The sequence below is a fragment of the Heterodontus francisci genome, chromosome 1 (assembly GCF_036365525.1).
Source record: "Heterodontus francisci isolate sHetFra1 chromosome 1, sHetFra1.hap1, whole genome shotgun sequence".
NCBI classification, from domain to species: domain Eukaryota; kingdom Metazoa; phylum Chordata; class Chondrichthyes; order Heterodontiformes; family Heterodontidae; genus Heterodontus; species Heterodontus francisci.
The window spans coordinates 44,669,951-44,684,260 of NC_090371.1; the positions used below are offsets into that span (position 1 = coordinate 44,669,951).

General features: G+C 39.1%; 1 protein-coding gene across 3 annotated transcripts in view; it reads left to right on the top strand.

Annotated features, from left to right (window-relative positions):
• Positions 1 to 14,310, top strand: part of nsd2 (nuclear receptor binding SET domain protein 2) — a 223,678-nt gene that overhangs the window by 159,248 nt on the left and 50,120 nt on the right. For all 3 annotated transcript variants that reach the window (XM_068029807.1, XM_068029797.1, XM_068029816.1), the window contains exons 7-12: positions 1,818 to 1,895; positions 5,131 to 5,252; positions 8,199 to 8,301; positions 8,471 to 8,595; positions 11,019 to 11,156; positions 12,756 to 12,879. In XM_068029807.1, coding sequence (XP_067885908.1) covers positions 1,818 to 1,895; positions 5,131 to 5,252; positions 8,199 to 8,301; positions 8,471 to 8,595; positions 11,019 to 11,156; positions 12,756 to 12,879 — 690 coding nt within the window. The remainder of the gene's footprint in view (positions 1 to 1,817; positions 1,896 to 5,130; positions 5,253 to 8,198; positions 8,302 to 8,470; positions 8,596 to 11,018; positions 11,157 to 12,755; positions 12,880 to 14,310) is intronic.

Sequence of the window (14,310 nt, forward strand, 5' to 3'; positions counted from 1 at the left end):
TCCATATATTCTCTGAATGTTCTACATTAAGTCAATGCAGTAGTTTTAATTCTGCATAAAATTAGTGTGCCATTTACTATAACAAAGTGATTCCTGACAACACAGCAGCCCCTGATGTCATCAGAGCGCTCCAAGTTGCACACATGCGCAAACGATCTCCTGCTCTCAGTGAGATGCTGCTCATGCACAGGAAGATGTAATCAGCTGCTTGCTCCCCTCTCCTGCTTCCCCCCCCCCCCCCCCCCCACTCAGCTACTCTCTCTCACCCCACTGGCCACTGTCTTCCCCCCCCCCCCCACTCCCTTCGGCCACTCGCTTCAGGCCTCGTGCTTTCTCCCCCTCGTCCCTCCTCCCCACTAGCTGCTTCCCCCCACTCTCTGGCTGCTCGCTTGCTCTCTTTCCCCCCCCCAGCACTCGCTTCCCTCTCCAGCCACTAGCTCTAGGCCGTGCTGCTTTCCCTCCTCTTGGCCACTCACTCCTATGTTGCCCCGTCGCTTCTCTCTGCTCACCTTGCTTCTTCGGGCGGCGCGGTGGGGAATGATCGAACGTGGGAGCGAGTGGCCAAGAGGAGGGCAGTGGCACGGCCTGGAGCTAGCATGTGGGGGTTGGGGGGGAAGCGGGGAGCGAGCAGCCGGAAAGCGGGGTGGCAGGGGAGGGGACGAGGAGCGGGGAACAACCAGCCGAGTGGAGGGGAAGTGGGGGTGCAGTGGTGATATCTGGAGCGAGTGGCTGAGGTGGCGGTGGGGGAATAATGGCGAGGCTGTAGCAAGTGTGAATATGTGCATTGGGAGAATGGGAGATTGCAGAATGGAGGGGGTGCAGAAATTCAGTTACTTCTTCCAAAAACTTCAAAGTGTAAATATTGACTTTACCGTCCCATGGAAAGTTGCTTTACATTCCAGATTTCAATGGTAGTATCATACCAGAGTCCTGTCTTGTTTTTCTGTGATAAATTGGGTGGCACCATCTTTAATCCTGCAGCTGCCTGAAAGCCGCAGACAGTGGTGTTTCAGTGGCTGCATTTGCACATGTGCTAGTACTGCTCTTCCTAGTGGTTGCGTTGTCAGCAAACACAGCCTTACAATAATGCTCAAGGAAATCATTTTTATTTTGGCTTCCAAGTTAATAAAGTACTTTTCAACAAGGGGCAAATCATTAATAAAAACAAGAAATGCTGGAACCACTCAGCAGGTCTGGCAGCATCTGTGGAAAGAGAAGCAGAGTTAACGTTTCGGGTCAGTGACCCTTCTTCGGAACTGCTTCTCTTTCCACAGATGCTGCCAGACCTGCTGAGTGGTTCCAGCATTTCTTGTTTTTATTTCAGATTTCCAGCATCCGCAGTATTTTGCTTTTATTTTAGGCAAATCATTAATATTTGGATAGAATGGACAGATATTTATTTAAGATGTAATTGGAATATTTTTACACTGGGCTAGCAATGGTGTTCTTTTTTCCAGTTGGCAACCTTCAACTACCCTTCTAAATACCAGCACATCCAGAGTTAGAAATTAACCATAAGGTTCTGATCTTCTAAGGTGGAACCGTAAATGTACAATATCTGAACAATAGTTTTGCTCATTTTACTACATTGCAGACCAAAGAAGAAACTTACTGATGCACAAATAATAAATATCATACCAAAGCTTATTTGTTCTCTCTACATCCTGCTGATTTGAATGGCTTTTTTGATGCTGCAAGATAGACTTTATTTTGTACTGTGCTGAAAGTGAACAGGTACTAGAATAATGCAAAGAATAGGTAGCACATGGCCCAAAGCATGTCAAACATTTTGTTTTTCTCCAATACTGCTTCAATAGGTTTTTCAGCAGGATCTCCTGGGCCAACCAAACGCAAAGTGCTACAGGAATCTCCAAAAAGAACAACTAGATCTAGTGGTAGGTTGAAGGAAATTTTTTCTTGCATAATTTGCATGTGGTTTTCTCAGCTACATTGAAAGTTTTAAATCTTCAACTTTCACATTTGTCTGGGTTTACCCATGAGATTAAAATATCTGTGTAATTTATAAATGACTAGCATTTACATAACCAGATAAGTTGCTTGTTCAATTTCAGGAATGCTATCACAACTATCGAGCATGATTATCAAATTTGTAATTTAAAACAAAACTGAAGTGGAAATTTTGGAATGGCTAAGGCACTTTTATATGAAACTAGTTTATCCCCTGTGGCATTGCTCAAAGTAAGGCAGGTGTTCCGCTAATGCTGGAATAGATGTGGTACACACGTCCGCTGAAAGGTTTTGGAAAAAGATTTGCCACACATTTATGCAGATAGTGAAGTAAGTGTTTTTTTTTATTGGTTGTTTTATGGGAAAGTAAATGGTGTTTTTTAGACTTTAGGTACGTAATTAAGGAAATTGTTTCTGTTGCATGTTATTTCTATAACTCTGTCATGCAACATGGACTAGACGACTACATCATTCTTTGGTACTGTAGAGTGGTGTATGGCTTGAGGGCAAATTAGCAATGTGTTCAACTATTAATCATGTTGAGAGAGAATGAAAGGAACTAAGGAACCCCATACAGCTGAACCCGGATCTCCACTTTGGAAGCAAATATCAGAGGAAGGTGGTATTCCCAAAATTGATGCGATAAGAGAGTGATTCACAGGGCTGAATTTTCACATTGAGAGTGCGAAACTGGAGCAGGGCCTTGGGAGGAAACGGTCACTCATATTGGAATTTTGACCGGGGAGCCCCTTTAATTGGCACGGACACAGGTTCTCTGTTCAATTAAGGGCAGTGAGTGGTCTCTCAAAGCTGGAGGAGCAGTCAGAGGCCTTCCAGCTTCAGAGGCGCACCCAGCTGCAATGAGTGGTAAGTAACTGAGAGGGCGCTGTCTCAGCCACATCTTTAAAATTTTAAATAAAAAATAAAGAAAGCAGACAGGCCACCACTGTTTTTGGTGGTGGGAGCAGTGAGGGGGGGAAATCCCTCTAAAGGGCGGCCTAGAATGCTGGCACCACTGGCTGCTCGTCTCCAGGTAGTTGATCTGGAACCCCTCTCCCACTCACTTTGGAAAACTGGAGGCTGACTGGCAAATCCCAGTTGGCCTCCGAAACTTATCTTTTTTAACAAGTCTTTTGATGGGCCCTGCTGGCCCCAAAGTCACCTCAACCAAAATGGCCAATGCCAAGAACAGGGTTGGGAAACCAGCATGCCAGCTGATTTCGGTATTTTTGGGCCCCACCCATCTCCGTTCCCGACCTTGGCAGGGCCTGAAAATCTTGTCTGGACAGTCAAAGGACACTATCTCTAGAACAGTTGCTGCTGAACAGTATAAATAAACAACCCCTTGTAATTAATTATTTCCCATTTACCTCTGAAGTTTGTGCTGTAGGTTATTTTGCATCACTGGTTGAAGGAGGGGGTAGGGTTACAAACAGAAAATCGTGGCTTTCTCTGTAAATGCTCACTTATAATGAAATACTCCCTGTTTCTTTTCGCCTACTCTTCCTAAGCTCCTATGTGTGATGGTATTCCATTGCACTCTGAAAGGTCTAATTCTCAACTGAAACTCTGCAACCAAAATTAGGAGCTTGCCACAACTAGTGGATTCACTTGCAAGACGATAAGTATTCAATGGGCTGAATGTGAACAAATCAAAAGCAGATTTATTCAGTCGGTAAATACCATTAAGGAATATTATCTGATAACTTACTGTCTGTCAGGGCTAAGGTGCATGAGGCTTCTTAGTTCTCCTGCATTCTATCTCATCCTAATTAGCAATTACACATATTACTGCTTTCCCTCGTCCTAACTCGTTTCCGAACAAATTGCCATTGACTTGTACAACAGTCAGTTCGGAGGAGCCATGGCATTAGCAGAAAAAGTCAACTCCAGTCCAGGCAAGTGTGCTGAATTGAGCCTTAGGTCCTGACCTAGGTGTATGGCTCCCCAGAAAATGTTTTCCAGGGAGTGGCCATTTTGAGTAAGAATATAATTTTTTGTGGATTTCTTAAGTTTTGCTATTACTAGTATATTTTCAAGTAGGTTTTTCAAAAAAATCAAGGCAATGACTCAAAAGAACTTCACAAAATTATTTTAACAAGTTTGATTGGGTGGTTTCTGTTTTTTGCCAATTCAGAAATAGCAGATTTGCAAAGAAGTTTTTTTTCAGCTTACTTTGGTACTTACTGAGTATAACTGCTTTTGATTCATTGACATTGAGCTAATTGGATATTGATTGCTAACTTAACAGAAGTCCTTGTTTTAACCAATAGTAATTTTGGCCTACAGACTTGTGATTCTTTCAAATGTGACACCTTTGGAAGGCATGATACAAGAGACTTGAACTGGACACAAGATTTTTAAATATGTAAATGCATACAGTCTGAGGGAGCAGCACTCAGACATAGATGTGAGTTTCCATGTGCCACACTTGTATTTGTTAAGTGCCACAGTCCTGGGAGAAATCTTTTCATTCAGGAAATGATAGAGATGAACTACAGTTTTCGTGACTCATGAAAATTGAGCCCCAATGCCATTGGGTCTGTGGAGGAGAATTGCTGCTAATGGCAGTATAACAGGTCTACCATCATTGGAATTTATTACATTTAAAGGTGCTTGATGTATGGCAAGTTAGTATCTAGCCCAAAATCAAACATTTCACCCTATTTGGATAACTGTTCCTTACTCAGCAAATTTAAAGTAAGAAAAAAATTGTATTTGTATAGCACTAAATCATGTCCTCAGGACATCCCAAAGCACTACACAACCAATTAATTGCTGCACTTGCCTGCACAACTAAAGCAACTAATTTATGAAAGTAAGGCCCTACAAACAACAAGATGATCTTTTTAATTTTAAAATCTACTGGCTGAGGGCCAACCAAGATGGGGGCATGCTGACCAGAACACCAGGAGAACTCTTCATTTAATGCCATAGGTTCTTTTTTGTTCCCCTGAATAAGCAAACAAGGCATCCAGTTTAATTCCTCATCCAAAAGATGGCAGCTCTGACAATAGAGCACTCCCTCAGTACTGCGCAGAATAGCAGCCGAGATTGTGCATTCAAGTCCTGGACTGGGGCTTGAACCCATTACCTTCCAATTGGATTAAATGGGTTCAAACTGAGCCAAGCTGTTAACTGCTGTTTTGTTTTCTTTTACAGTTAGTTCAGAATCAACTAGGCAAAGAAGACTATCCAGGAAAATAATAGATTACAGGGAGGACTCCCCAGAGCGAATTGCCTCCAGCAAGAGGTTAAAACGAAATTACTATGAAGATGAAAAGGTAATTGCTTATTTAGAATTTCGCCTACAAAAGTTGTTGAGAATATGTAATTTGCGCTGCACCTTTTAAGAGAAGGGAAAAGTTACAAATAGAAGATATGTTGTAGTGATACAGATGTTGCTATGCTATTTTTCTGTGTGCTTCTGGCTTTACAGCCTCAGATCAGACATGGCAACCCACTGAATTTAAGCAAATTACTAAGTGGATGAAAAGAAAGTAATAAAGATTCCCCTAGTAATTGTGGAGTAAGAGCCCAGCACTAAATCCCCGCTCACCTGGTGGGCAGGGGAAATGTGGCATATAGTAGACCTCTCTGGTGATGCGTGGTAAATAGTAGTTATTTCTATCTTTTATAAGTAGAATTTGGAAGGTAGCACGCAGATTTTAAAGTAAAAACAAAATGCTACTGTAGTTCAATAAGGCTTATCTCCTAATGTTGAGGTAGAGTAAAGGGAACTTTATCTGCATTAATTGTGCTTACTCCAGCTGAACGGAGAGTGTGGTTAATGCTGACATAAAGTTGATAATTTTAACCTAACTCACCCAGTGGAAAACTGATGAATTCAGATTGGCCACCCATTTTACACACTGCTCGATTTTCCTTGCCATTAAAAAGTTCCCCACCAGACCAGTTAGGTTAAATTTCCCTCCTAGGTGCTTGAATTTTTGCTAAAGTCTTCCATTTCCAGCATCCTTCATCTTGATTAGATTCAAAATGCTCGCACACAATATTGTTTGCCAGCAACTGGGACAAACAACGATCCTAAATGAAATTTACCACCAAATTACTCATTTTGCTCCCAAGAAACTGAGTTTGTCTTATTTTTGTGCTAAGCACTTCTTTTCCTCTGAACAACTTATGGCTTTCTGTAAAACAATAAGCCCCTGCAAAGCATGAATATTATGCTGATATCTACGGAAGCTTTTCTAACACGTCTTAAACATATTAAAAGTAGAGCTTGGTGTCTGATAGTTGAGATTTTTATCCTCTCCCTTTTCCTGAAATTACTATAACAGGTGTTCTCTGAAATTTCCTCTAACCTGCTATCCAAAAAGTTCTCCCTTCACAGGATTCAACGTTAACTTCTAATGTGATGGAATGTAACTGACACTTAACTAGCAGCTCAACAGTGGAGCTCCTTACCTTTCTTCTGCAACCTTTGCACTTTTAAAACCAAAGCTCGGCATTGCATAATTACTGCTGTCTGATTTACTTTGATTTCTTTTCTGTTTTCTTTGGTGGAGTCATACACCTGGTTTCTCAATTTTTCAAAAAGAATTCCCACAACATAAAACTAGGATTATATTTGTCACTAACCTTGAGTCCAGAAAGCACAAGGTAGAGTTTTTTTTATATTTGTGGGGATATGGGCATCGCTAGCCCGGCCAGCATTTATTATCCATCCCAAATTGCTCATGAGAAGGTGGTGGTGAGATACCTTATTGAACCGCTGCAGTTCATGTGGGGTCGGTATACCCACAGTGCTGTTAGGAAGGGAGTTCCAGGATTTTGACCCAGCAACAGTAAAGGAATAGCGATATAGCTCCAAATCAGGATGATGTGTGTCTTGGAGGGGAACTTGCAGGTGGTGGTGTTCCTATCTGCTGCCCTTCTCCTTCTAGGTGGTAGAGGCTGCGGGTTTGGAAGGTGTTGTCTTAAGGAGCATTGGTGCGTTGCTGCAGTGCATCTTGTAGATGGTATACACTGTTGCCACTGTGCGTCAGTAGTGGAGGGAGTGAATGTTTGAGTCAGGAGGTGAGTTACTAGCCTCTGAGCTACTCTTGTAGCCACAGTATTTATATGGCTACTCCAGTTCAGTTTCTGGTCAATGGTAACACCCAGCATCCTGATCATGGGGGATTCAGCGATGGTAATGCCATTAAATGTCAAGGGGAGATTGTTAGATTCTCTCTTGTTGGAGATGGTCATTGCCTGGCACTTGTGTGGCGCGAATGTTACTTGCCACTTATCAGCCCAAGCCTGGATATTGTCCAGGTCTTGCTGCATTTCTACACTGACTGCTTCAGTATCTGAGGAGTCGCGAATGGTGCTGAACATTGTGCAATCATCAGTGAACATCTCCACTTCTGACCTTATGATTGAAGGAAGATGAAGTAATGACAAAGGTAGTGTGGAAAATTGAAAATAATATAGGTGCAGTAAGAGGTAAGGGAAGCTGTGCTTATTTTTCTGTAATTTTCTGATGCTTTCTTTTGTTGCATCAGTACCTATACTGATGCTTGGACAGTTTTGCCTCTGATATGACTCGGTTAATTTCTGTATATTAGGAATCCTGAACATTGAAAAGCAAATTTCTAATTTGAAATTTTAGAACAATATTAGTTTTTCCTCCCTCATCCCAGTTCGCAGAACTTAATGTAACCTCACAAATATGCGCCAGTGCCACCACAGTTTAGTCAAAACAATACAACTTCGAAAGAGTATATTTACGCAGTTCATCTAAAATTGCCCCCAACTTAGTATCCCTTTGATATTTCTTCCACAATTTTAAAGTTTTGGTGCCGTAAAGACCATTCCTTTTTCTGACATGCTTCTAGCGCTCTTTCCTAATATTGTTAACCAACCCATACAAACTGAGCATATTCTTTGTCAAGAATATCTTCACTAGCTTTGATTGTAATATTGAGGGAAGAGGTGAAGTAATTATGCAGTGTATGATTTTAGTAGAACTCTAATGAAGTGATTGGGGAGCCGTTGCTAAATTATGTTGAATAAGATCCAATTCCTCACCCTGTGAATTTGCATGCATATCTGAATGTTGGCCGCAATATTACCCACCTGTAAGCATAATTCACAGTGGAGTTAGTGTATTTAAATTAGATCATACTGTGTGACAATTCAACTTGATTCCTTTTGAGGATTGTAATAGACCTTGTTCTGCACTAATAACACTCATGGGTAATGAATTCACCTTTTATGCACAGTATGAGTTCAATAATTCTGGCCAGGCAGAAGCGTGTGGAAGTGATGGTGTTGAGGCTGGAGAAACATCTTCTGTTACTAATGCATCCCAAAATAGCCAGTCAGGTAAAGATTTATCGACTTCTAGAAATTGTATTTTTACTAAGAATTGTTTTGATATCCCTATTTTAGTATACATTTTAATCCATATGTGAAATAATCAAGTGGAAAGCAAAAAGTTTTCTTTTAGTCAATAAGCTTGGTATCAAATTTTACTTTCATGCAATTTTTTCAGATATAAGCAAACTCTCTGATGCATGTAAACCACTGAAAAAACGAAGCAGAGCATCAACTGCAGAAACTCTGATACCAGCTGTCAGCAAGAATCTATCTCCTCTAACTGTGTTTACAGAAAATGAGGTAATATCAAAAGACACTTGCAGAGACTAAATTTGCCTCAGTAATGCACCCATAATAAAGTGGAGAAAAATGGGTTTCAGTAGACAGTCTGGTTTGAGGATGAAAAGTTGAAACTATGGATGTGGGACAGCTCACAGTGAGATTTTGAAAGTTCTACTTGTGCACCATGAGATTAATGATGAGAATCAGTTCACTTGGATATGGTATCAGTTGCTACAAATTGAGGTTACACAGTTCACAGCAGCTACTTGTATAGTACTGATGGGCAGATCGTTAATGACTCCTTAGCAGAGTTTTCCTGTAAATCACCCCTTTTTTCCTAAATTTCTATTTTCTTTTTCCAATATATTTCCCTGTGTATTTGTTCCATTCACACATCTGTTGGCACATAAAGGACAAAAAAGATTAGCCATCATTCCGATGACTGAAAGTTCAGGCCACTGGAGCGGTGTGGAGAACCTTTGGTTGTGGGGGGGAGAAAGGGAAAATAATTTGGATAAAATGTGTTCAAATTATTCTGAAACCAGGGTTTTAAAAAATCTAGCATAAGCCAGCTTTGAGTGAAAAGGGAAGGAATGCACCTAAAATGTCAAAGTTTTAAATAGTGTTGAGGAATACAAGAGCATTGTATACAAATTCACAAGCCACTAAAAGTGATAGCTTAAGGAAAGGAAACCATAAAAAGGCAAATGGAATACTTGGCTTAGTATCTAGAAGGACATAATACAAAAGCCTTTTATTTATACAAGACTTTAGTTGACCCTGTTTGGAATTTTGTACGCTGTTCTGGCCATTCTGTTTTGGGAAGGATGTATAACAATTGAGAAGATGCAGTGTCAGTTTACAAGGATGGCACCAGGGATGAGTTGTGCAGAGAGGCTTGCAAAGCTAGGGTTTTTATCACTAAAGCTGAGAGATTAAGGGGTTACCTGATCGAAGTCTTCAGGATTATAAAATGCAAGTAATGAGAAATTGCAACAATGCATAAATTAAAGATGATCACAAAAAGAATTCTAGGGAAGATTAAGAAAGCAGTTTACACAGGGGATGGTTAACAGGTGGAATTATCTGCCTAAACATGAATTCTTAAGAGGATTAGGTGGTTGCCAGAAAAGGGTGGAGTATTAAAGGTTATGGGGAGTATGCAGGAGACTCTACTTGAGTAAATGGCTGAAGAAAAACACTGGCACAGATATGATGGGCCAATTAGCCTGTTTCTGTGCTATAGCAGTTCAATTGACAGGTTTGCCTTTGGGTGTATTTGTGATGACTGCTTCTCATTTCACATCCCAACTCAGGAAAAACTATTATCCAGATAATGTGAGTGTAGTGAACAATTGATTCCACGTATTATCCAAATTTATTTTTTATATTCAGGTATATACTCACTTAGTTGCTGGCTTGAAACCTTTTTTATTTTCTTTTAAATTGATTTTTTTAATATTCTAACTAACTTGTTTGAAAGCTGGCTGTTGATGACAGTATTTTTTTTTAAGTGCCTCTTTAGTTTTGATAGATTTTATGCTGGAAATCTTAACCAGTTTAGTGTTGCAACTCTTGTAGGTACAAAAAAAGTGCTTTCTAGCTAAATTGTTTTTGGTTTCTTTATCTCATTAAACCAATATGTGGGAGACATTTATTTCAATTATGAAAGTTTTTTTTAAGTAAGTGGAATTTGTTTTTCTAAGATTCGGAATTCACATGGGTCCCATCAGAGGACCAATCCAAGTCTTAAGCACACTGGAACACCCAACACACTTGGCCTCTCTGCTCTATTAATGTTTCAGTTGTTTTATTTTACATAGGACTAAAATTGGAACATTTTCAATTAGTATCTAATGAAAGTTAACCTGGTTTGAAGAGCATAATGATTTTCTGTTGTTTTGTACATGGGATTTAATTCATGTTAAGGTCTTTACAGCACTTTTGCCTATGGTGTTTCCAGTCGCATTCACTGTCCCTGACCAGAAGGTCAAGTGGTGACCTGCTAGTAGACCTCTGCTGATACCCTTCTGAAACTAGATGCTGTGCAAGAGCTGCTGTTGTAAACATTTCGGTTTGAGAAAATATGTTCCCATCGCTTGCTTCAAACTCATCATGTTGAGGAATACATATAATCTTTGTGAGCAGTATTTTATGTCGGCAAACACGACCCTCGTTTTCTCTTGCAGTGCTTATTTGTTTGCTAAGTCAAACCGTTTTAAAATATTCATACTTGTATACTGAAACTTTTTTGGAAAGGTACAATGCATTATACTGGCTGCTGATTTAGTGTTATCATAAATTCCCAAAAATTGCATGATCTTTTGATACTGTTTTTGAAGATTCACAATAAAATAGTTATTTTACTATCACACAACTTTATATTGCAACATCAAAGTAATTAATATAATATAATTTTGTGTTTTGCCTCCTGTGTTCAGACATCATTTGATGGACAGCTGGAGTCAGCAGATGAAAGTGCAGATGAAACTCCAACAGAGGCTTCATCTGTATCATCCAAAAAATCTCAAGGAGAGCGAGGAGGCAGTGGTACAGCTAAGAAAGAAGGAGTTTGTCAGGTGAGACGAACTTCAAGCATACATACAGTACAAAGAAATAGAGCTGTTCGGTCACGTGATCAATTTATTTCATGAGCAAGAAAGAAAATCTAAAATCATAAGTAGTGCAGATGTGACTGCATTCCATCTGTCTTTCTGACTTGTGATAAAACCATTGATCGCTGGATATTTTTATTATGTGCTTGACTTCTTATGAATAAAGAAACTGGCTCCCTATTTGTGTGCGTTTTTAATTTTTTATATATACTAGACAGTAATATGGGTACCTTCGCTCACGTGATGATGTAATATCTGAGGAGTTTGAAGATACTTCAGTGTGGTTTTTGCAGAATTAAGTAAATCATCAGAAGATTTCTATATGTTCACCTATTGGTGGTTTGTCAGTAGTTCATAAAATTAACGTGGGCTGAATGCATCACTACTTTTTAATGGCTTAAAGTTGCATTTTTCCCCACATTACAATATGAATGAAGAGTGAAAACTAACTCATTTCAACCATGGAGCAGAAACTATCTAAAATGTTGGACTTCATTGTTAAGCACCATCTCACACAAGTAATAGCCACTATGTTGGCTAGTTTCATGCACTTTGCACTGAATGATATGTATATATAAGGCAACCATGTGGAATAATCCTTGTATATTTACCAGAAGTTGTTTGTAGTTTACGTTTGACTGCAGTGATGCTTGGTTTGGTCGGGGCTAATCTTTCCTGTGTCTTGGATACTAAAATACCTCCTTTTCCTGAAGTAGATCTTTTGAGAGAGTCACCTGTGGTATGTGGAGGTAATAAAATATAACGTAAAGTAGCTCATTTCCCTTTTTAGGTGTACTATATTGCTGTACTCCTTCCTTGAATAAAGTAAGCCTCCACATACCAAGTTTCAATCTTTTGCATAATCATCTAGTCTAAAATTTTGGCTCCTTAGTTTTGGGTTTATGCTAATGTTAAGCCTGTGTTACACATATGCATTTAACAAATCCATAGGACATAATACAAAAAATACACTAAACATGAATTAACATCAAGGTTAAACAAATAAGTAAGTTTCTTGGCTTTTTTAAAAAAAGATATGAGGGGGCAATGGATTCCTTGCTGGTCTCCTTGCTTATCCTCTTCTGCCTTGTCTTTTATCAAAAAGAACTGAAGAATGACGCATGGGGTTTCTGTATTTGGGCACGGGAAGGGGGCAGTGTGTGGTTCTGGCTGAGTCTCTTAAAGGGACAGGCGTGCCTAGTGATTTTCCTGTTGGTATGCTGACCTCACCCAAGGTAATGTGGAGGACAACTTCATTTGAAGAAGGAGGAATACTGCACCTAAAGGTGAGTAATCTGTCTTCTTGGTCTACCTAATTTTTAAAAACTTAATTGATTTTTACAGCTGAGATACAGTAGCGAATTTTTTTATATTCCTCAATGTGACATTTATGCACGGTTATGTACAAGCTTTTGAATAATTTAGGAACAGCATACAGAGTTCAGTCAAAACTAAGTTTGGATTGCACACCTTTTGCAAGCATGAAGGTTTTTTAAAAACTTTATTTTGGACAGATTGCTAATTTTTCCACAGGCTGACGCATGGTTTTTCTTCTGTTTATAGGTGTGTGAGAACTCTGGTGAACTGCTCCTTTGTGAAGGACAGTGTTGTGGGGCATTCCATTTGGCTTGTCTTGGGCTGTCTAAAATACCTCAAGGCAAATTTATGTGCAGAGAATGCACTTCAGGTAATGTATTTTTATTTTTATTGTAGAAACCGGCTCTTAAAATGAATTGTAAGGTTGCATGCACCATTCTCTAATTCTCTCAGATTTAAAAACCTAAATCTGTGTATCCCAGATCAAATTTGGATTTTTTTTTAAGTGCCTGAAATGCAAAGCAATCCTGTGTCCTAAAATAGTCAGATGAGATATTTTAAAAAATAATTGATATGCTGATTGATGAAAATGTGAGCTTGGAAATGTCAAATTCAGTTCATTTATGTGCCCTTTCATAGTTGCTACAATATAACCTGTTGGCAATTTGTTCCACATATTATTCAACAAATAGTTTTGAGTTTTGTCAATGCATTTTGTTCGAATTTCTCTATATGCATCATTCATATCAAAATAATTATTCAAAAATGTTTCCCTACTGCAGAATTGCCACTTTAGTCTAATTCTTTATTAAAACACACTTCTGCTCATTTTACTTAGCTAAAATAATTTTCAACTCAACACAAGCTGCTATTTGTATTTTTTTTAAAGGAAATGATTAGCTAATCACAATAAGCAAAAAAAGAGCAACAAGATGGTATAACCACTGAATATTTTGTAGAACTGGATAATTTTTAGCGTAAAGTAACTCCACAGAGAGTTTGTGAGAATTATTCATCTTTTACGTGATTTGTATTGCTTGAATTTAACCACAACTTGAATTGGATCTTGTTTTTATCTCCGCACTTAAAACATAACCTCTCAAACTATTTGAGTTTTCATTATGCCACATGCTTTGTACACTTGCTCTGCTTTTGCAGACTTATAAAGCACTGACTCATTTTGCGCTTGCTTGGTGCTTTGGGGCGGCATATTAGGGTGGCAAGCAGAGACAAAACTAGGTAAGCGTAGTATTTGTAAATGTTAACTGCATCTTTCACAGATCCTTTGTATCCTGCATGTGAAACACAAATGAAGATTAATGTTTCAGGTGTGATTCATTACCTGCTGTTCATTGCTGTTTTTATTTCAGATTTTCATCATCCGTGGGATTTTTAATTTCTGTAATCTGTAGGGGTGGGAGCTAATCCAGTCTTTGAAGAAGTCATGTAGAACAGATAATGACTGAAAGGTTGGGATTGTTATTTACATGGGATGCCAAATGACCACTGAGACAGTATTATTCATGTACATAAACTAGTTTAGAATTTGCAATATAGTCCCAGTTTTCTTCTGTAGCCATTGGAGACTATTGTTTCTAGATTTAAAATTCATGTGCTGTGGTCTTGTTTGGGTAAATTTGAAAGGATCATCACGCCGTATGACGGCTGCCATTACCATTATATCCCAAACCACAAAAGCTATTAGATCTAGACGTTGGAGAGGTTAAATAGAAATCCTGTTGTTGCAATCCATTAGTATATGGGTAGCATAATTGGTTGCAAGTAGCTGTACTCCATTTTA